The 22,216-nt window shown below is 42.9% G+C and overlaps 3 protein-coding genes and 1 pseudogene across 11 annotated transcripts; 1 reads left to right on the top strand and 3 right to left on the bottom strand.

Moving 5' to 3' along the window:
• Window positions 1-4,636: 4,636 nt before the first annotated feature.
• LOC127777257 (U-box domain-containing protein 21) lies at window positions 4,637-6,443 on the bottom strand. Its single transcript, XM_052303827.1, has one exon. It carries the CDS (start codon window positions 6,234-6,236, stop codon window positions 4,875-4,877), a length of 1,362 nt encoding a protein of 453 aa, XP_052159787.1. The 5' UTR covers window positions 6,237-6,443; the 3' UTR covers window positions 4,637-4,874.
• Window positions 6,444-9,913: 3,470 nt separating this feature from the next.
• On the bottom strand, window positions 9,914-16,948 carry LOC127777121 (inactive poly [ADP-ribose] polymerase RCD1-like). 9 transcript variants are annotated; one of them, XR_008018253.1, is made up of 10 exons: window positions 16,768-16,948; window positions 15,186-16,162; window positions 14,847-15,082; window positions 14,662-14,741; window positions 14,300-14,428; window positions 14,091-14,186; window positions 12,270-13,167; window positions 12,017-12,179; window positions 11,635-11,921; window positions 9,914-11,486 (listed from the first exon to the last, which is right to left on the bottom strand). XR_008018253.1 is itself a non-coding variant. In XM_052303638.1 (9 exons), the coding sequence occupies exons 2-8, from the start codon at window positions 16,145-16,147 to the stop codon at window positions 12,052-12,054; spliced, it is 2,529 nt and encodes an 842-aa protein (XP_052159598.1). In that variant the 5' UTR covers window positions 16,148-16,162; window positions 16,768-16,948; the 3' UTR covers window positions 11,535-11,921; window positions 12,017-12,051. The 9 variants fall into 9 exon arrangements, 7 of the variants coding, with proteins under 7 accessions (XP_052159598.1, XP_052159599.1, XP_052159600.1 ...); XM_052303638.1 differs by lacking the exon at window positions 9,914-11,486 and having other exon boundaries at window positions 11,535-11,921; XM_052303639.1 differs by lacking the exon at window positions 9,914-11,486 and having other exon boundaries at window positions 11,535-11,921; window positions 15,186-16,153.
• A 1,435-nt stretch (window positions 16,949-18,383) lies between these two features.
• Window positions 18,384-19,942, top strand: LOC127775652 (uncharacterized; annotated as a pseudogene).
• Window positions 19,943-21,095: 1,153 nt separating this feature from the next.
• On the bottom strand, window positions 21,096-21,773 carry LOC127775653 (uncharacterized). Its single transcript, XM_052301931.1, has one exon. The coding sequence runs from the start codon at window positions 21,771-21,773 to the stop codon at window positions 21,096-21,098; it is 678 nt and encodes a 225-aa protein (XP_052157891.1).
• Window positions 21,774-22,216: the final 443 nt, after the last annotated feature.

Below are 22,216 nucleotides of genomic sequence, written 5' to 3'. Positions count from 1 at the left end.
AAAACAATTTAACTGGATTTTTTAAATGCAGCGCCACAAATATAGCTACTAGTTATGACTTTTTTGAATAAAATTGATCATGTATAGATTATAGTGTCATATCTTATGGAACAAAAGTTCAAAATAAATTCTAGCTAGAAGTGCTGAAAAGGAAAACAAAAACAAAAGCAAAAGCACAGACGCATTATCACGAAGATTTGGTACGTTTTCACTTTTCATGTATCCATATATCGAATTTATACTTTTATGTTTCACATGTCATAGTAACTTACGCTGTTTATTTTCAGCGTTTGTCTGACTATATATATATATATATAAAACGAGTCAGTCGCACCCAAACTCTTAAAATCAACGTCCACAAATCACATGCGCACGGCAACTTGGCCAAGTCCACAGCTGGAGTCCCATCATATATATCTATTCTTGGTTTCAAATTACTCCTACAACAAACTCATATTAAAGCAGGAGCAGTTGCACCGTAATTCCCCGGGTCAAATTGATAAACGAATGACGAACCATGATGAATTGGAAGAGACAATAAGCAGCGATAAATACCAACATCTAGCTAGCTGTCCCGTACCGTGATAGCAAATTCGTTTTGAAATTTCAGAAACCCCCCCCCCCCCCTCCCTAAAAAATGGGACAAGTCACCGCTCTCAACCAAAATTTTCGGATTTTCTCAAATTGTTTTGTTGAATTTGGTCAAAATTTTCAAAAAAAATCATTCCAAAAAGTGCCTAAATCACGAAATTCGTAAATCTCGGAGGTACTAAAATTACCGAAATTTTCACCACAATCGAAAATGCAAACCCTGGTCCCATGGAGAGGTGGTTATCTTGCCGATGCAGTCGAGCATTTGTTGGTTGTTGTGAAGTCGGAGCTGCTTGATCGGGCCAGTGTGGTAAGCTCGATAACGATAACCCTCAACTGCTTTCGTTTTGGCGATATGGTAAGGGGTTGGAGGTGCAGCAATCATGTTTGCTTTCTGTGGTGCTGTAGTGTTAAAGTTGTGACGGAATCGGAGCTACTGCACTAAAGTGGTGAGCTGGACAACGATAACACATGACTCCTTTGCTCTGGCATCATTGGAGGGTAATCTAGCTTTTGAGAGTCTTGGGCGAAAGCTCAGCTTGGTCTTTGAGCAAGGTCGACGATATCGATGCCTGCGGGTATCGTTTCCTACTTGAAGGTGTCATCACGGTGACTCTCTCTTCCTTCAGGTAAAAATTTAGTGTGGTTCCTGGACGGACGTTGGTAGCGGCTTTGTCGTTGTTTTCCTCCTTGAGGGCTTCGCTTAGAAGGTCCTGCTCCACAGTCAAACATTTAGGTGGTTTTGAGACTCTCGCTATGAGATGTTGGAGCTGCTTATTCATAGTGGTAACTTGGCAATGATAATTAGTGTTGGGTCGTAACAATTGTGGCACCGCAAGTTATTTTGTTTTTCCCTTTCTACATAGGTTTTTACCCCTTTTTTTTAATTAGCCGTGCAATAGTATTATTTTCGGCCTGATTTTTTAAGTAAACAAGACAGCTCCTTTTTCCTGTTAATATAAAACAGGAACTACTCTCGAGGTTCACCTCGAAAAGAAAAAAAAGGTAGTAGCTACTGGCCAAGAAATGCAACGGCGAAGACGACGAGACCTGTAGCGATCTGATGGCGATCGGTAGTGGTCGGCTGGTCAGCGTGCCGGTCCATGGGGTTAATTAGATCGAGAAAAGTACGCAGTACCACACGCTACCCTGCAAATATATCTCTGCAACTATCACAACAGCATCACGAGAGCCAACGACGACGACGTGGAGGAGGAAGACGAAGACCTGTTAGCTTGGTCGACTACTTCTCCACCAATCCAACGTACCATTCTCTTCCAGTAGCTGTCGCCTGTCATGGTTTAGGTGATCACAGGCTGGACGATGATGCATGGCTTTGGACTTTGGTTAGGCTTCGAAATGGAAGAGGATTAATTTCGCCGTCGTCGAGTAATTAATTATTAAGCAAATTTCGCAAATCGATATGTATTTTGATCATATTATCGTAAAACTATATATTTATATATTTAGATGTTATATCGTAAAACTAAAAATTTAACACAAGACTTATACAAAACTACAGATTTAATGTCAAAAATCACAAAACTATAGATTTAATACTAGAGTTATCACAAAACTATAGATGTCACTATAGATGTCTGTAGTTTAAATCCTTATCACTAATGTTATGTTAATGTTATGTTAGAGTGAGAAATGTTGTTGTTTTGCACTTAACATGGTATAAGACATATAGTTTTCTCATAATTTTAAAACTAAATATCTAGTTTAATGATTGTCCATCCTAAAATTTGTATTTCTTCGATAAAATTGATTCTAAATCTTTAGCTTTGTGATAACTTTATCAAAAATTATGTAGTTTTGTGAAATTTACTCTTAATTATTTTTGGTCGACGGTGTGAGAATGGGCTGAATGGTGGTCCAGCGATGTCGTATTAGAGCAAGTTTAATAGTATAGCCAACTACTAATTAACTTCAAGTCATCTATAGTCAATTTAAGTGAAGGTACAATAGCAGACTATAAGCCAGCTATAAACATATTGTAATTACGGAGATAAATGAGGAGAGAGAAGAACAGCGGGCTACAGATTTGTAGCCAGCTGTATTACGGACTCCAAGACGCAGTGTGTGTATGACAGGTGGGACCAGTTATTGACAGTGTAGTATGTAACTATTGTACGAATGAGCTATTAGATTGGCTATAGATGAATTAGAGCTAGTAGTTGGCTATACTATTAAACTTGCTCTAATAGCTAATTCATACAATAGGTACCTATAAACATATGCTACATTATTAATTATTTGGTCCCACCTGTCATACACATATTGTATCTTGTAGTCCGTGCTGCAGCTGGCTATAAATTTGTAGCCCACTGCTTTTCTCTTACATTTTTATCTTCTCGATATGTGATTATAGTTGGCTTAGAGCAGGTACAATAGCATACTATTAGCCAGCTATAAGCATATTTTAATGAGATAAAAGATGAGAGAGAAGAGCAGCGGGCTACAGATCTGTAGCCAGCTGCAGCACGGACTACAAGACGCAGTGTGTGCATAATATGTGGGACCATATATTAATAGTATAGTAAGCAACTATTGTATGAATTGGCTATTAGATTGACTGTAGATGAATTGGAACTAGTAGTGAGCTATACTATTAAACTTGCTATTATAGTCTGCTACTCCCTCGGTTTCGGTTATAAGACGTTTTGACTTTGGTCTGTTTTAAGTTTGACTAAGTTTACAGAGAAATATAGTAATATTTATAATACTAAATTAGTTTCATCAAATCAATAATGAAATATATTTTCATAATAAGTTTGTCTTGGTTAAAAATATTACTACTTTTTTCTACAAACTTAATCAAATTTAAAGCAGTTTGACTTTGACTAAAATCAAAACGTTTTATAACCTGAAACATAGGGAGTATTATACCTGCTCTTAGGCCCTGTTTAGATTCACCTCAAAATTTTTCACCCTGTCACATCGAACATTTGAACACCTGCATGAAGTATTAAATATAGGCTAAAAAATAAATAATTGCACAGATTGCAACTAATTTGCGAGACGAATATTTTAAGCCTAATTGCTCCATGATTTGACAATGTGATTCTACTGTAAATATTTGCTAATGACGTATTAATTAGGCTTAATAAATTCGTCTGGCAGTTTACTGACGGATTCTGTAATTAGCTTTTTTATTAGTACCCGAATACTCCATGCGACACCCTATATAATACCTGATGTGACATGCCAAAACTTTACACCCCTGGATCTATACACTTCCTTAGTGCCGTCTATGCGCACCGTACTCGTGTTCATCTGGTCATGTAAAAAAAACACAAATATTAGGGAAGAAACTAATATCAAATAATTAAAATGGGTGAAACTTTAAACCTAGATCATCTAGTCTACCACCTTAGAAGCTAGCCGGAAGACCCTCTCTCGTGAGGTCATGTACAAATCAGCAACCTCTTCTCCTTCCTTTGGTCAGAATGTACTAGCGATAGTGCCGTGGAATGCCGCGAAAAGCTATGGCTTTACAGCACGAAAGGTGAGCTGAGGCATGAGGCGATGAGTTTAATTTCCTGTTTGACTTGTGAAACGTGTGCAAAAGCCCACGGAATCGCAGCACATGGATAGCGTTTAGGCCGGGTTTAGTTACAGAATTTTTCATCGAACTTTTAACTTTTTCATCACATCAAAATTTTCATACACATATAAACTTTCAACATTTTCATCACATCGTTCAATTTCAACCAAACTTTCTATTTTAGCGTGAACTAAACACACCCTGAATTTGCTCCAGTGGATTCGGTCAGACTCGATGAGTTCCTGTGTTCGTTTATGTGACTCAAAACGAAGACGTCTTGATCAAATTGTTCTTGTTTTGCTATCGACATTCATGAATTAATGTAATTTCGCAAATCTCACGGCCGAATTTAAAACTCTCAAGGACAGATACAGACTTTGCGTCTAGCTCTTCAGTTCACTTGTTTAATTAATTACCTTTTGGATTTCGTGCCATCTTGCCTAGCGCTCACATATCCTTCAAAACACAGGAACTCGATCGGACCTGCTACCAAAATCAAATTCACATTCATATACTCAAAATCATGAAATAAGCACCAAGATGTCGCAAGAATTAATAAGAAAAAAAAATCTTTGTTTCTCCTGTGTGTTGTTGATTTCTGTGTGTATAAGAATGTTCAATTACAGTGTCAAAAAAAATTCCCTGTGTCCTAAAACTACCATGCCTGTATGTTTTATCCACACATCTAACTCTCAAAAAGAAAAATCTACAAAAATCAACTTTGATCAGAAATTCAGAATGGCCTCTTGAGACCCTTGAAATCCACTGTCTCGATGCATTCGACGCTGCCTCGCGACCCGTTGAGCATCTTGAGCAGCTCGCTGGCGCGCTCCTTGGTGACGCCGGCGCAGCCCACCTGGAGCAGCAGCAGCAGCTTCTGGAACGCGCCGACGCGGAGCGCCTCGGCGCGGCACGGCGCGGCGCTGGCGCCGGCGCGGCAGAGGCGCCAGAGCGCGGACACGGCGAAGTCCGTCGCCATGTCGGACACCCGGAACATCTTCTTGACGAGAACCGGGACGGTCAGCGCGTGCGCGCGCGCGGACTCGACGCCGGCGTCGGCGCACAGGGCGGCGTCGAGCACGGCCAGGGCCTTCTCGCTCGTCCCCTTGTCGGCGTCCACGAGGAGCTCCACGGCGGCGGGGACCACGCCGAGCTCCGCGAAGCGCGCGGCGGCGCGGTCGCCGGAGGAGACGAGGTAGTAGGCCGTGACGAGGGCGGCCTTGGTGGCCTGCGAGGAGACGGGGCTCGTGACGAGGCCGACGAGCGCGTCGCACATGCCGTGGGCCCTCGCGATGGCCTCCAGGGCGTGGCGGTCGCCGGAGGAGGCGAGCTCGCGGAGCACGACGGCGGCGCTGACCCGCGCGGCGAGCTCGCCGCCGTGGGAGAGCAGCGAGGCGAGCGACTTGAGCGACGGCGGCGAGGCAATGCAGCTGCGGCACTCCTCGTCGAGCGGGAAGAACACCGTGAGCGCGGCGAGGATCTCCCCGAGCGCGCCGGCGACGGCGCCCTCGACGATGGGCGCCTCCCCGGCGAGCAGCCCGAACGCGGACGACAGCGCGTGCGCCGCGCCCGCGCCGGCGAGGCACCGCCGGTTCCGCTCGCTCTCCCTCCCGAGCGCCCTGGCCGTTGCGGCCGCGGCGCCGCACGCCGCCACGTCGCCCCGCCTCGCCGCGGCGGACACCCCGGCTACCACCTCCTCGGCGTCGTCCTCGCCGACGGGCACCCTGGGCGTGGGCACCCGCTCCACCCCGCGCGCCCGGTTCGCCACGCACCAGTCCTGGATCATCCGCCGCGTCGCGTGGTTGGGCACCAGGTCGGCGAGCCTCACCGGCCGGCCGGTCACCGGACACGTGTCGTGCCCCCTCGCCAGCCACCCTTCCACGCTCTCCCGATCGTACGTGATCCCCGTCGGCGCCGTCACCGGGTCCCTCATCATCTCAAGCGAGATCGGGCACACGAAGTTCGCCGGCACCGACACCTCCACCTCCGCATCGTCGCCGCCTCTCGCCGCCGACTTCCTCCCCCGTCTCAGCAACGATATCTCTGGCATCAGCCTCCCGGCCACCCTCGTCGCGCGAGACATCGGCAAAACCATACCTATTTGCCAAATTAACGAAAAACGAATCCGTGCGACGTGAGGCTGTAGAGTTTGAAGAAGTTCGTAGTAGTTTTTTTGTGTGTGTGAGGTTGTGGAAGGAAGTGAGGGGGGAAGAAAGGATATATAGGTTGGGGGGAAGAGTGCACGTTAATTTGTTGTTACGTACGCGGGGTTTGAAAGGGTGGATTGACCCTTGTTTATTTTGGTTGGGGTTGGGTTTGGGTCAGTGTGTTTGAATGTTGACCGTTGAATGGCTTGGGTCTGAACGGGAGAAGCGAGCCGAGCCGACGACTCGGCTCGGCCGAGCAGAGCAGCAGCGTGACGGCCGCGTCGGGATCGGAGGTAGACCGGTATATCGAGGGGAATCCGGTCTGCGGCTGGATTTCGCTGTCAAGCCCGCTAGTGCCACACGAAAATTGTTTTCCACCTGTTAATTGTGTTCATTTTTTTTCATTTTTTTGAAAAAATATAGGTCCTCTGTATTGTTTTTTTTTTCTGAAAATGAGTCTTAAACATAAAGATAGTACTTTTTTGAAAGACAAATAAGTTCTTAGATTTTGAATTAATATAAAACTATTATTTTCTAATAAACATATTTTTTGTGATTAGATAGAAGACGCACATACACACCACACTTACAAACCCATAGGTACATCTCCTATCACTCATAGAGATGGAGACCAACAATACATAACTAGTATTTCACAATATTAGTCATTCTAGTATTTCTCACATTTATATTGATGTTAATGAATCTAGACATACTTCCTCTGGTTTTATTTTAATTGATACTTTAGACAATGACACGCTCTACAACATACACCTTTGACCTTATTTTTCTATTATAATATATACAATAAATAAATGCATGTTTACTTTTATTATAGTGTTTTGAAAGACAAATCTATATATGTTTTTCTAGTTTCTTTAAACTAAATATTTTTAAAGTTATTGTTGGTCAAAGTTATGAACGTTTAACCTTAATCTTGTCTAAAACGTCAATTAATATATATATATCTATTTAGACTCATTAATATCAATATGAATGTAGGAAATACTGTGAAACGAAGGAAGTATGATATAAATCCTGATGGGTGAAGTATTACCGTCATACATCCATTAACACACCACAAAATGGTTACAGTAAAGAACAAAATCTGATTAATTACTTTGTCTAAAAGTTATCTTAAAATGTACTCTTCTGAAGAAAAAACTCGATTCCAACAGTATTATTTCGATGTCGGAGAGGCCAACATTTTTTTTTTGCTAAAAAAAAGCGGCGGAGCTGTCGGTGCGACCACATTGGCTCGACCCGGCTGGTCGGTCACATCCCCGCCACAATTAATCCCAAAAAATCGCAGCTTCATTAAAGTAAGTAAACAGCAAGCTGGCCGAAAGAATATTCCTTAACCAAGAAGGTTAGTAGCGCTGATCTAGAGCCTAACCACGAACAGCTTTTGTCCATCGTGGACGAATGCGTTGTTCATCATCGACCAACTCCATATATTAAGTTGTCCAAAAAAAAAAAAAGCTCCATATATTAAGAAAGTTCTTTTTTTATTGTGTCACTCCATAAAAAAAATTATATTAACATTATAGCAAGTACAATAGCAGGCTACAAATCAACTATAAACAAATATGGAAGAGATAGAGAGAGAAAAAGAAAAAAAAATTGAGATACAGATTTGTAGCCAACTGTAATATGGACTACAAAACATACATATAAGTGAGACCATATATTAATGTTGTAATAGACGTTTACAAGTAATTATTGTATGAATGAGTTGTTCGATTGACTTAAAAGGTAATTTGGAGCTAGTAGTTGGCTACGGTATTAAACTTGCTCTTATGGACTTCGTCACCGTGTTTGTTCGTATTCCCACACGTCATGTTCTGGTTGGCTAGAGTGTGGAAAGTGGAAACACACGTTACACGTACGTGATAAACTAGGACGATGTGCTAATTGGCGATTAATTAAGTTAGACGATTCCAGCGTCATGATTCACGAGTCGTTGATTTGTTTTTAAAAAAAGAAGACAAACGATGGAATTTGAGAGCTTCTTGCTTTTCAGTACGTTTTAGGACAGGCAATCCTTCATGAGTAGAAATTATTTTTTTGGGTAGGCTCTCGCTTATGGTCAAGAAAAGACCTTAAACACTATAGCATTTACTATGAATAAATAAACATACTCTTTCCGTCCTATTTTAAGCACATCGTTCGTTTTATTTAAAAACTTTTTAAAAATAATTAAAAAAATATAGGTCATGCATAAGATACTATTCATATTTTATCATGTAATAACAATTAAAAAGTTGGACACGAAAACTCATAATTGTGCTTAAAATGGGACGGACGGAGTATACGATTGTGTCATCTTATAGTCGTCATGTGCCACTACATTGAGAACATCCTGACTTGTTTATACATGGCATATTTTGACCATTAAAACATTTTCTACAACAGCTGGCTTTTATCTTTTGGATGAAAATGAAATAGTTTTCTCACCTTGAAAAAATAATATGCTATAATTTGGATGACTAATCTTCTATTAGTCCAGACACAAATACTAATATGCATAATTTTTTCTTGAAAATTAATAAGAGCATGTGTCATGGTTTCTAATATATACTAAATTATAAGGTCTATATTTTTTACACGGTCTTTAATAATATACTTTGATCATCAATTTATTTCATGTTATGTTCTCAACAAATATGAAATTAGCATCACATGAAAGTACTTTAAAATAAATATGAATCTAGTGATATAACATATATAATACTTAGTACTCCCTCCGTCTCATAATTTAGGATATTTTGGATGGATTTGACACATCCTAGTGCAACGGTCTATTCAAATTCATTACACTAGGATTTGTCATATCCATCTAAAATCCCTTATATTATGGGACGAAGGGAGTATATATATAGTTAGTATAATTATTGGTCAAAAGTTACCGAGATTGAATGACGCCATATAATTTAGAACGGATTGAGTAATACAGATGACCAGAAATTGTTGCTCACTTAAGCTGCGTTCGTTTGTGTGAGATAGGGTGAGAAAACACCTCGTTTTCTGCACGCACGCTTCCCAAACTACTAAACGGTGTGTTTTTTTTGCAAAAAATTTCTATAGAAAAGTTGCTTAAAAAATCATATTAATCCATTTTTAAAATTTAAAATAGTTAATACTCAATTAATCATGCGCTAATAGCTCACCTCATTTTGCGTATCTTCTCAATCTTCTCGATCTCCTTATCCTCAAACTCACCCTTATTCCTTCTCAACTGGAGACCTCGGTTGAGCTCTCTAACCAATTGTTTCAGTTCTTTGGTGGTAATTTGGCTCACAAATACTTGTCCATGCCATTAATATTATATTTGAACTTGTGAGTAGAAATGTATTTTCGCTTGCTCTACCATATGTGTTTGAGTTTATTGAACATCATTTGGTCAATAATCATAATACCTGGTGGTATTTTCCTCTGCGTTTGGATAGTTTGGAAGCAGTTTCTAAGAAATATATATTTGTTTTCATATTCACGCCCGATCATATATGATCTTATTTGTACTCGAAATATAATCCGTATTTATTTTCGTATCCAAGTTATTCTTATTCGTTTCTTATCCAGCTAGAAATATGATAATGGAATATGGTACGAGAGCATTATTAAACCGTATCCGCTCCATTTTCTCTGGTGTCCTATCATATATGTATTGACAAAAAGGCCGCGGAGCATCCGAGCTGCACCGCTACTGGACGAGCAGCCAAAAACGGACAGATTAACGCACAACTGCGGACGATCCAAGGATCAAAAGACTGGACTAAATCAACGTCCACTAGCAATTATACTCCAGTGGACGGATCCATCAATCAACATACGCACCGTTCGTCGTCCACCCAAAACCGCCACCACCTAGCACCAGCATACTAGCATATTCCAAAATCGAATTAATGCCTTGATAGTTCGATATATGCCAATAATGTTTGACCTTTTGTCTACAAATATATGCCAATAATAATGCAGTACAGGTTAGATTTCATCGTAGATAGCGCATACTGTATGCTACAAGTGGCCCTTGTGGCGGCAGCGCAAGAGCGCGACAGGAAAACGTTCAATAAGAATTCGGTTTTTGTTAATGTTTTCGTCAGTATTATGGACATGTTTGGAAAGCGTTCTTTTTCCCGTGGCTAATAAATCGTTTGAGATACAACTGATAATTTGTGAAAAAAATAATGGAGCAGCCAACAATGATTTACAGACAACTTTTTTATATATGCAATGTTATCTGACCGATTAAGACAATTAATCATCGATCAGTCTCGATTAATCGACCTGATCGGTACTATGTATACCGGAACATATATTCTATATAGCACATAGTATAAAGCAATCATAGTGTAAAGCAACCAGCAGTAGTAGCACATATTCACATGTGCTAAACCTTAAGACTTGTTCTAAAAGTGATCGATAGGTGCTTTGATCGGACGATTAATCGCGTTTGATCGACGATTAATCGGACGATCAAATTTCTGATCGAGTTGATCAAATGAATGTCCTTGATCAGAGTCAGGGGACCGATCAAGACGATTAATCACAATTAATCGAAAGATCAGATACCACTAATATGTGGTATTTGCTGTTTAAAAGCATAGGCTGGAAAATATACTACAACGTAAAAACTCTAAAATTTAGTTCTAAAATTGGATAAAAATCCTAAATTTTTCAAATTTAATATTTAGCTGTAGCTTATAAGACAAAGGAACCAAATAGACCCTACTACGTTCCGCAAAAATTCAGTTCCTGTCCTTTTTTTTTTCTAGAGTCCAATTTGTCCCCCTGCGTCTTATCCTACATGTGAGCTGAACAACCGCACCAAAGATGTATTTCCCAATCCCCGGAATCATACTTGACTAATTTACGTACTCCTACTTGCAATGGATATTTTACTTAGGCTGAGGCCTCCAATGAATGGACAGCCACATTTGGAGGACTGTGATTAATGTTGTGCCGTCAAGACTTGGGATCCTTTTCAGAGAGGCCCCCAAGTTGGAACTCAGAATTGTCTAGCTGCAGTAACACACAAGTAGAAAACAAACCTGTCAACGCCTTTCTGGTCCCTGCACTTGTGGGCATCGAATCGAACCGGATTCTCCCCGTCCGGCCCAGATTAATCTTCTTGCTCAATGACTCTTTGCAGCAAAAAAGCAGTCACAGAAGCCGGCGGCAGCCAAAAAAGGTTGTACCTGGAAAGGCCAAAAGTAGCTGAACATGACGACAAATTCAGGGCAACAGAAGTAAAGTTTCTAAGTTGTGATTTCAGTGTTTCCACTTTCCAGTTCATTCTCAACTAGATAAGCACAATGACAACATGCTAGATACAGCCTTGTTAACCTGACAAACTGAAGCTTGGGCTTGGGCTCTGAACATTCAGCAACTTTCAAGTTTATGTACTACTATGAAATATGCCAGTCAATGTATATACACATGTGAAAAAGCATGACCAACTGTACAAAATGTACAATCTCTGTTGAGTAACCAGCCAAGTTAGTATAGAAGCAACACTGCAACAGTACTTAACCACTGCAGAATAACCATCGAAGTTAACAAGGTGAAATTTGCGCTGCCAAAGGGAGGAAAAGATGGATTCCTCCACTTATTTACAGTGGAGCGACAAACACCTGGCAGGAAACCACAGCAATTGATCAGGTGCATCCACACAAGAACATATAATAGGACCATGTACATAATGTGGGATTCAGGAAGGACTATATACCTGAGTAACAAATGAACCATAACTCTTCTACGGTTCTACCAGCCTTTCTCACCGTGGGCTGATAACGCCACGAGTGTATCTGCTGCTTGGGTGATGATGCTACTAGCATCAACACCTTGATTGGGGCGTTGTACTTGTACCTCTCTTCTCAACGCCCCATTTACTGCACAAAACCATTGGAATAGCTTTATTAGGTGGACAAGATATGTGAACCTGCAATACTGCAGGAGAAGATAAGTTTCAAGCAACATACTTAGTGACGGAGCATTACGCTCTGTATCTGCCAACTTTGCAGGGTGATCAGGACCATGGAGAACTACATTTGGTGTTGTACACATCATACTTGATGTATGAACACCATGCCCTTTTTGGGTAATGCCAAACAATGGAGGTTTACAGATGACAGGAACCATAGTTGCTGCACTGGAATAGTGAGCTTCAGGCATGTTAGTTAAATGAACCTTAGAAATCTTTCTCAGTACACGGAGGTGGGGCGCCATACTTCTTGGTAAACAGAGGTGAGGTGCCACACTCGTTCGTGGACAATCTTGAGGGGGAATACTTGGTGCATGGACTTGAGGGGCTATGCTTGAAATCACAGCATCACTGCCTTCAGCATTCAGAGATGATGAGTTCTCATATGCTCTACTTGGTGCAACAAACACCTGGGCTTCAGTTGTCATACATGGTGCACTAGAATGTAGTCTTGCTGCAGAGTTTCCAAACATTGATACTACATGAGAAGCATGCCCTTCAGAGTCAAAATTCTGCGAAAGGAGAGAATGGCAATGCGATTCAACAGTTGGTCCAACAGAATCACAGCCATTAACACTATCACTGATTAATGCCCTCCTCACAAGGGTGTCATCGGGTCTCATCCTCACAACAGAATCCTGACTTTTTGTGCAATGGGATGAAAAGCTTTCAGAACACATACTTGGGATGGAGAATTGTTCTCTTTTGAGGGCCATGCTTACTACTGTAGAATCCACAGGTCCACATTTCTGAGGTTGTACACTTGGTGCTTGAGAATCGTTGCTAGCTCTTCCAGATGCAGAGTTTATGTTAATTCTACTGTTGGAGATAGGATCCAGTTTTATACTTAAAGGATGACAGTTAACTTCTGAACAAGACTTGTACCATTCTGACGGCTGCAATAGAAAGAAAGGAAGTTTAGAACATGATATGGGAACAAGAGAAAAGGCTCACATATATGTACTGATTGGTTATTTGATTAATAAAAGATCCTTAACAGGTTCCAAGCATGTCCAAGAATACAATAGTACTCAATTTATCCGTATGCTATTTCTTCTTTCTTACTAGATGTCCAAGAGGAAAAGGTTCCACAGTTTGAAATTTAGCCTTATAAAAAATGTGCCACTCTTATAAAAAGGTCCCAACAAGACTGAATGGTAAATCATGTATTTACAGCACATAACAATGTGGTGTCCTTTCAATAGGATGGTAGTATGTGCCATTTTTTTTTCCAAAGCAATCAGCATTACCATCCATTATGTGTGTAACTGATAGACTATCGTTAATTAACGTGCCAAATCTGCCAACAATATGCTGTAAACAAGCCAACTAATAAGAAAAACAATAATCAATAAGAAATCGTTGGGGTCATTAAAACACTCAAGACTCAAGAGCACGCGTTCCATTATGACTAAGGATCACTATTCATTGTTGGTTCTCAGGCAATCCAATTCTGCGTGACCCTCCTCACAACACATACAAGAGAAACAGGTAAGCAATTTAATTAATCAAATTCTGTTTCATTGTTCATGTTAAAAAATAAAAAAGGCAGACACTTTCATATGCATATGAGCTTTTCGGTGTGACGGAAGATTTTCCATGAAAGCTTTGTGCAATAATAATTTCCAAAAAATTACCTTCTGCTCCCTAGAACTAAAATATAAGGCCTAAAATTTACAATCTTGCCTTCCTACTTGGACTTTACAGAGTTTTTCTTCTTCAGTTCTATAACACTGTATTTCTTATTATTATTTACAAATGTTTTCAGTAGGGCTCTCCCCTACTGTTTCCACTAGTAACGTGCACAAGCAGGACTTACATTGTAGTTAAGTTTCGTCAAGGAATCCAAAAGCAATTGCTCTCCAACTATTATGATAATTTTCTTGACCATTTCCTCACGAGTAATCTTGTTTTCCTAACAAATAGAAAAAAGTGTGGTTTTAAAACATTGAAACACAGAAGAGAACTGACAGCAAAATTCAATGACACCTGACAACAGAACATTATAAATTGTCAAGACAGTAACACCTTCAGCTCTTGATAATGATGAAAGAGCAGTTCCCTTGCTAGTGATGATATACTGTCTTGTATTGTTCCAAAGAGAACTCTGAATGGGATCCATGGAGAAGTTGGTCCATTATCAGATTCGCACACTACCTACATTTATGTCATAGGTCTCAGGTCAATGAGACAATTGCTAGTTTTTTGTGATAATTTTGACCTATTTTATTCAACACAAAAGGCGTGAATAGTAGTAAATGTGAACCTGGACAGGAATTCTCTATAAGATGCATCCAAGTTTTTTTTTCAAAAAAAAAAAAAACAAAAAGGATTGCAACTCCTTGTTTCCTAATGGAATGTACCACAAGATGACTCTTAAAGCAACTCACAGGTTGAAGAGTAGAAAGATCCACTTCCACTTCTTTTGGTGGTGGGCACAACCATAAACCCTTCAAGTGAAGCAAGTAGTCTGAAAATAAGTACAGTTAAGATTAAAGAATGAATCACCCATTCTGTCTCAGTGTGAGTATACATTGTCAGAATCTTAACTCTTAACACCCCTAGCTAAATTTACCTTGAATTTCTGGTGTGAGCCTAAAACTAATGAGATATTCCAGAGAAATATGAGTGCCTAGCTTTGATGGCCAAATCACATAATAGCTTGGATTGGAGCAATTGTCAACACCAGAATCATATATGCTTAGAAACTCATCCTGTGATCCTGGTTTTATAGTTCCCATGTTGCCCAATATTGCTCGGCACAGCAACATGTACTGAACTCCTTTTTCATCAACATCACAGAGACCAACACTATAAAATGATAAAAAGATTTAAAATTATGAGTTGACTAGTATATTATCCACTAGCATAGAATTTAAACAGGCCACTAATGAAAGTTAAGTAAAACAACAACCTGGTAAATGCACGGTTTTCAGGCGAGAGATACACACCAGTACGCATATCAGAACTGTGACTTGTTTGTCCAGTGCTAATAAAACCATTAATCAAAACTCCAACTATGTCTTGCTTCCTAGATCCAAGCCATCCATATCTCACATCAGCATAACCAATTTTCTTTCTCGTCAACCTCATCTGTCTTGCAAAAGACTCAAGTCTACATTGTGCTGTGACATCCTCTGCAGAGTACCGATGAATATGAAGTAAGTTTTTAGGTGATGCAAATGAACCCATGCCAGAGAGGAAAAGGTTCTGAACAAACTGAAAGCTCTCACTGCCTCTTTCAACAGGCACAATCTTCTTGCGTAATATGTCAGGAATACAAGAATTCTGTAAAACTGGAGAGCTAGTTTCAACGACAGCTTGCTTCACCAGTTCATTTGGAGCCTTTGGAACCATCCCCTCAGTTAGACCTTGTCCGCTGCCTTCAGAACCCATGTTTAATTTTCTGGATTCATCAACGCCCTCGTCAAAGAATGCAGAAGGAAAAAACCACTTGCCAGTGCCATCTAGCCATGAAACAGATCTCTGCTTTCTTGTTTTTAGGTTCACCATGGTCATCGACAAGAAATCAACAAGCAGAGGCTGATCATCCATCACAACTACAGCACTAGATTTATCAGCTTTGAATCCCTCAACAAGGGACTCCATTATTTTCTGAGGGAAATCACACCATGCACCTTGTTTGTAAAATGCAATGCGACTTGGCAACCCGCTTTTCAGGTAATTAACACAATCTTTAGCCAGATTAGGTTGAATGCAGCAACTCTGAGAAGCTGAACCGGGTAAGGGCCTGCTCTCCACATTGGAAGATACATTATCCTCTTCGACGCGGCGATACTTGAAGTCTTTCGACAGGCAATCATCAACAAGCTTGCGCTTCAGGCACAAATCGTGGGACTTCTGAAGCGAATCCATGGGATACTGTAGTTCCTAACAGAATATCAAGGAAAATGTTATCCTAATATGATACAACAATTTTTCATTTCTCCCTTCACCATGATCTCATAAACAACACTAGTACTTCGTAACAGAGACCGGATCTCGTATCATCAAATAAGGAATACAGAAACATATCAGAAAATTTTAATCAGCACTAATTAGTAAAATAGAAATAAACTCCGCGATATGGAATACAGTTGAAACAACTTGATACTAAAACTGACATACTTGCAAATACTAACAAGTTGCTTCAAAAATTCTTCTGAAAGGTTCGTTACTTCAAAAACTGCAGTGCCAGTAAAGCGAAGGGAAATTTAGTTGAAAATTTGCAGATACCCATTCCACGCATCACCAGAGTCACAAATCAATCGAAGTTCATAACGAATTTCCTTTTTCCCATCAGACGCCAAACGAAACCATATCCAGAATTAACTGAGAAAACCTAGCAAAGAGAGAGCGAAATCGAAGCGAATCGAGGGGAAAGCGCAAAACGAGATGTCGCGGAGACGCCCTAATCAACACCCCCCCCCCCCCCCCATCGTCGGAGGCGGCGCATGCGGTAGAATCAGGAGAGACAGAGAGAGGGAGAGAGTCACCTGTCACCGGAGACCGCGGGCACGGCGCACCCTCACCCTCCCTCGCGCCGTCACGCCTCCGCCTCCGCCTCCGCTCCCTCGACGGCCGGCGACCCGGGGCGGGGGCGCGTCCCTTTCTCGGCGGGGCCGGAGGTGGAGGGGAGGGGGGCGGACGACGAGGAGGACGATGGAGTTGGGTCGTTGGCTGCACGCGCGCGACGCGCCGAGGCGAGCCCACCTCGTGTTAGGAAAAAATAAGTCTATTTTGCCTCCTCCAACCTCTTACTACTGATTAAATCAACTCCGTCAACCACTTCACCTCTATTTTATTTTATTTTTTAAAAGAAAAGAACAAGGTTACAAATTGTATCATTCACTGCCTCCTCTCCTCTGTTTCATATTATAATTCGCTTTGAATTTTTTCAGTGAATTATTTTAAGAGTTTGATCAGATTTATAAAAAATATAGCAACATTTATAGTAATAAATTAATTTTATTAAATCTAACATTAAATATGTTAGTGTTATAGATAAAGCATACCCAATAGTTTTTGTTGGGCTCAACAAGACCACCTTATACCGAATCATGCCTCATATATGGAAATTGTTTCCAATAAGAAAAGAGAAGCAGACTTCTACTCGGGCACTACAAGTACTACTCGGATTACTTGTCTTTTTAATTTTGCTTGGAAAAGGGACATCTGAGAGTATTTTTTTTTTCCACGAACATGGTCAGAGCTCAAGAAGATTGATTAAGAAAAAAAAGTCAAAACGACTTATAATATGAAATAAAGATAGTAGATTGCGTGTTAGTGAAACATGCAATTCTCTTTTCCCCAATTTTCTATTTCTCATGTTCAACCAGTCGTTTCGCGCGGCTGCTATGATTATTGTTGCGATTCCGAGAGGCCCATATTTAGGGGTTTTGGGCAGTTGGGCTGTCTACGCCTAGGGATGGTAATGGGCCCAACATTTTGGCCTACAAAATATGAGGGTTAGGTAAAAAAAGGTTGGGTTAAAATTTAGGGGAGTACTTATACATATTTCGAAAGATTTTTATGATCGTATCACACAGATTTTTAATCTTTGGATTAAAATCCGATAGATATAATAAAAAGCAAAAAGCAATTAAGAAACACCATAATGGACACTAAATTACCATATCCTCAAGAAAAAGACCAACTCCAATACAAAATTTAAAATTTACATGCGAAGATTCAAAAATTACAGTGTAATTTACAAGAAAATGCACTGTAAATTTGAGTGAGAAAATCAAGTGAGAGATAAGAAAAAAATCTTTCGAGTGAGATATAGCAAAATCGAAAATTTAGTAGTGTTTTGTGCTAAAAATATTTAAAGGTTGAGATGGATATGTGAAAAGGCCCATGGGCCTTCGTCTGAAATTCACTGCAATGACAAAGTGGCTGAAAAGAGTTAGAACTGAAAAATGTGGACTCGAGAAAGTTCCAGGCTCAAATATTCCACTGACATCTGGGCCCCACACCCAACCAACCAGTATAAAGTTCAAGTATCAGCCTCGGCCTCGCCATCTTCGTCCCCATCGCGCGATCGCCTCCACCCCAACGGCCAAAAACCCAAACACGACGCCGCGTCGCCGCCGAGCCGAGCAAGAGCACCATGAATCCGCCGCTGCAGAAGCCGGAGCGCGCGGCAACTCGCTGACGGATCTGAACGACGACGTCCTCTCCGAAATCTTCTTCCGCATCCCGCCGGGCGACCCCGGGGTCCTCGTCCGCCTCTCCGTCGTCTGCAAGTCGTGGCGCCGCCTCCTCACCGACCGCGACTTCCTCCGCGGCTACCGCGCCTTCCACCGAGCGCCTCCGATCCTGGGCTTCTTCTGCGCAGAGTTTGGGCGCACCACATTCGTCCCCACCACCGCCTTCCGCCCGATCATTCCCAGCGCCGACTGGCTACTCTGCGACTCCCGCCATGGCCGCGCTCTCTTCGGCGCCTACGGGTTACCCGTGCGGCTCCTCGTGTCGGACCCCATGACCGGCGCGGAGCGGCTGCTGGACGCGCCGGAGCGCTGGAGGAACATCCACTGGAGCGCGCCGGAGTGGATGTACACGCAGTGGAGCGCGGCGGTGCTCTGCGCCGCGGACGTCTGCGACCATCTCGACTGCCACGGCGGCGACGCCTTCCGCGTGGCGCTGGTGGGCACCGACGTCGCGGGAACCACGCACGCTGCCCTCTACTCGTCGGCGACCGACGCGTGGAGCGGCCCGGCCTCCATTGATCACCACCCCGACGCCTTCGTCCAGGCGAGAAGGCCAAGCGTCCTCGTGGGGAACGCGCTCTACTTCCTCTGTGACAACAACACCAGCATCGTCGAGTTCGACATGGCCACGATGACGCTGTCGGTGATCCCCTCGCCGCCGCTACCGGAGGATGTGCACGGCGCTCTCCTCATGACGGCGGAGGGTGGCGGGTCGGGTTCGCCGCCGTGCTGGAGCGGTCCAACCTCCACCTGTGGTCGAAGTCGATGGATCAATGGGAGCACCTCGAAGATGTCAGGGACCTCAAGACGCTGCTCCCCCGGGGTTCAATCTCCATGATGAACAATGTGTTGATCGGCTTCGCCGACGGCGGCGTTCGTGTGGTTGTCGTCAGGTTGTACCATGGCCCCTTCATCGTTGAGCTGGGATCAACTGGACCAGCGAGGGTGGCCTTGAGGAGAAGTGGAATCTACGCTGTATTTCCCTACACGAGCTTCTGCACTCCAGGTACGAGCTCTGCGTTCTTCTTTTTTTTCAGAGATTGTTCTGTGCATTTGTTGGTTCTGAACTGATTAGTTTGCGATTTCTTGAGCCTGAACAGCTTGTGTGCTTGCTTGATTAGTTGCGGTTTGCTGATAATTAGTCAAATCCAAATCGTTTACTGACATTTGTAACTAGGAGATTGTTGATCCGGCCAATTACTCCTTTTACCACTTTTCTGGCTGATCTGATGCATAAGCCCCACATCAAATTGGTGTTCATCCTGGGGACGTATAGCATGTTTGCAGTTTTCATTCTGTATCGTTCCAGATCATTCTTCAGAGAATGTATAGCATGTTTACAGGTTTCATTCTGTATCGTTCCACATCATTCTTAGATGCAGATTAACGCCTCGTGTTCATATCTGCTCTTTTGATTTTCAGGGAATGTTCTATTGTTCTATGCATTTGTTGGTTCTGACCTGATTGGCAAATTAATACTGCTTAAACCTCATGCATATTAAGACCTGAACAACAGCTTCTGTGCTTGCTTGTTGGTTCCTGTTTGCTGTTAAGTAGTCATATCCAAATGTGCATTGAGTTAGCAGTAACTAATTTCTGCTTGTTGCATCTTACCATCGCAGCCGCCGCCACGACGACAGAATGATCCATCCGCTTACATGAAACTGCTGATGCTGGCTTCCTGCAGAGCTGATGCTTGAAGTGCTTTCTTCAGATAGGCAATTTTAGCAAGAAAAGAGTTCACTAGTGGTGATCGATTTAGTCAGTTTTGTCTGCCATTTTGTGGTCTGATTGAGAAAAGAGTTTTGTCAATTTTAGCAAGCAAAAGTGTTCAGAAATGGTAATCTTGGTCATGTTAGTAAGTTTTGTTTCCTGGTGAAAACTTTTAAGAAAAGAGTGAGACTTCTCATCAGTTAACTAGCATGTCTCTTCTGGTTCTGGATGATAGTGATCGAAGTTTCAGCAACTTCTCCATGGATGGCAGTTCAGTACTTCAGTCAAGTTTTATTTGGCTGAGTTACTGAGCACACGCAAATAGTAACAGAATTTGAACTGTGGTAACTACAGATACAAAAGAATTGTCACTCACTGACTCACAACAGAAAAGGAAATTCACATTATTCCTGATATGGATCGTGTTTTGAGAACCGATTGGTCTTTGCGAAAGGTGTTTGCTAAGAATAAATAACTAACGGAGTTGCTAGAAATATGGCGCCATATGCTACAGTCGATTTTTTTCAACCACTTACACTACACAGTAGTTACACCTCATTTACACCCCATTTACATATGTAATTAGTATGTAATTTTCGAATTTACATATGTAATTTTAGTACTTACATATGTAATTTTGAGACTTACATTATAAATACACTAAAATTACATATGTAATTTAGGGACTTACAATATAAATATATGCTGACTATGATGAAAAATATGGCGCCATAAATATAGCTACACCCATAACTAAATAGGTCATTGATTCAAGAATGTTCATCTATTCAAATTTCCCAATAGGTGATACAAGTAGCTACTGAGTTACTGAGTTACAAATTCAGATGTTTACAATTGATGACGACTAGTACTATAACACATTGAACAGCGAGAATAGATCAGAAGCAGGGGACGATGCGTGAAGAAGCCTTGACGACGCCATCAACCCCGACCACCTTGCTCTGCTTCGCGTGCTCTTCATCGCTCGCGCGCTTCAGCTTCTTCCTGGCCACCTCCTCCTCGTCGGCGGCGAACATCTCCAGCAGCCGCTGCGCCTGCTCCATGGCGGTGCCCAGCCCGGGAATCTTCAGCTGCTCGGTGGCCTCCAGCGCGGCCACCATCTCCCGCACCTCCTGCCTCGACCGCGCCGCCAGGTACCTCGTCACGGACGCGAGTGGCCGCCCCGACACCACGAGCGACGCGGCGTGGACGGCGTCCTCCATGCCGACGGGCTCGCGCTCGCCGCCGCCGCCGCCACCGCGGCGCCTGATGCTTGGGCGGGCGGCGAGGCCGACGCGGAGCTCGCGGCCGCGGAGGAGGTGGCCGTGGAGGTTGCGGAGGGCGCTGCGGGCCGTCTCGTCGTCGGCGTACTCGACGAAGGCGTAGCCCTTGCGCTTGTTGGTGGCCGGGTCGAGGGCGGCGAGGCGGAGGGAGCGGACGGGGCCGATGAGCTCGCAGGCGTCGCGGAGCTCGGCCTCGGTGGCGTGGAAGGCGATGTTGCCGACGTAGACGATGCGGCTGCAGCGGCAGTTCACATCGGCCATGGCGGCAGCGGGCTCGGGCAGTGGCACAGCCATGCTAGGTCTCAGAGCGGCGCGAGACGGGGAGAGAAGTCTAGAAGAGATGGCGGAGATTCGCAACGCGCGCGCGGAGCGGGAGATGGATGGCTCGCGGGCATCGGGCCCGGCCCATTTATCGAGGCGATCCTCCTTTCCGCACTCGGAGTCGGGCTCCGATTCGGAGTCCAATTGCGGTGGCGGTGGCGTGAGCAGGGCGCGGACTCCGACTCCGAGACGGCTGCGTATTGGGCCGTTTCTATCTAGAAATTTTGGGCCCGTTAGTCCGTCAGGTAAAGTGGGCTGGATGAATCCACAAGAATTGGATTGCTACCATCGATTGAAACACAATATGGAAGTTGGCCCACGAGAATTCGAGGAAATCAGAGCCTGCACAAAATGGAACGCCAGGTTTTTTTTTTAAGAAAAATAGATTTTGGAATTCATTCTAGCATTTTTTTTCA

Source organism: Oryza glaberrima, chromosome 6, assembly GCF_000147395.1.
Source record: "Oryza glaberrima chromosome 6, OglaRS2, whole genome shotgun sequence".
NCBI lineage: Eukaryota > Viridiplantae > Streptophyta > Magnoliopsida > Poales > Poaceae > Oryza > Oryza glaberrima.
Note: the sequence above shows the minus strand (reverse complement) of the source record. Positions and strands in the feature narration are given on the sequence as shown.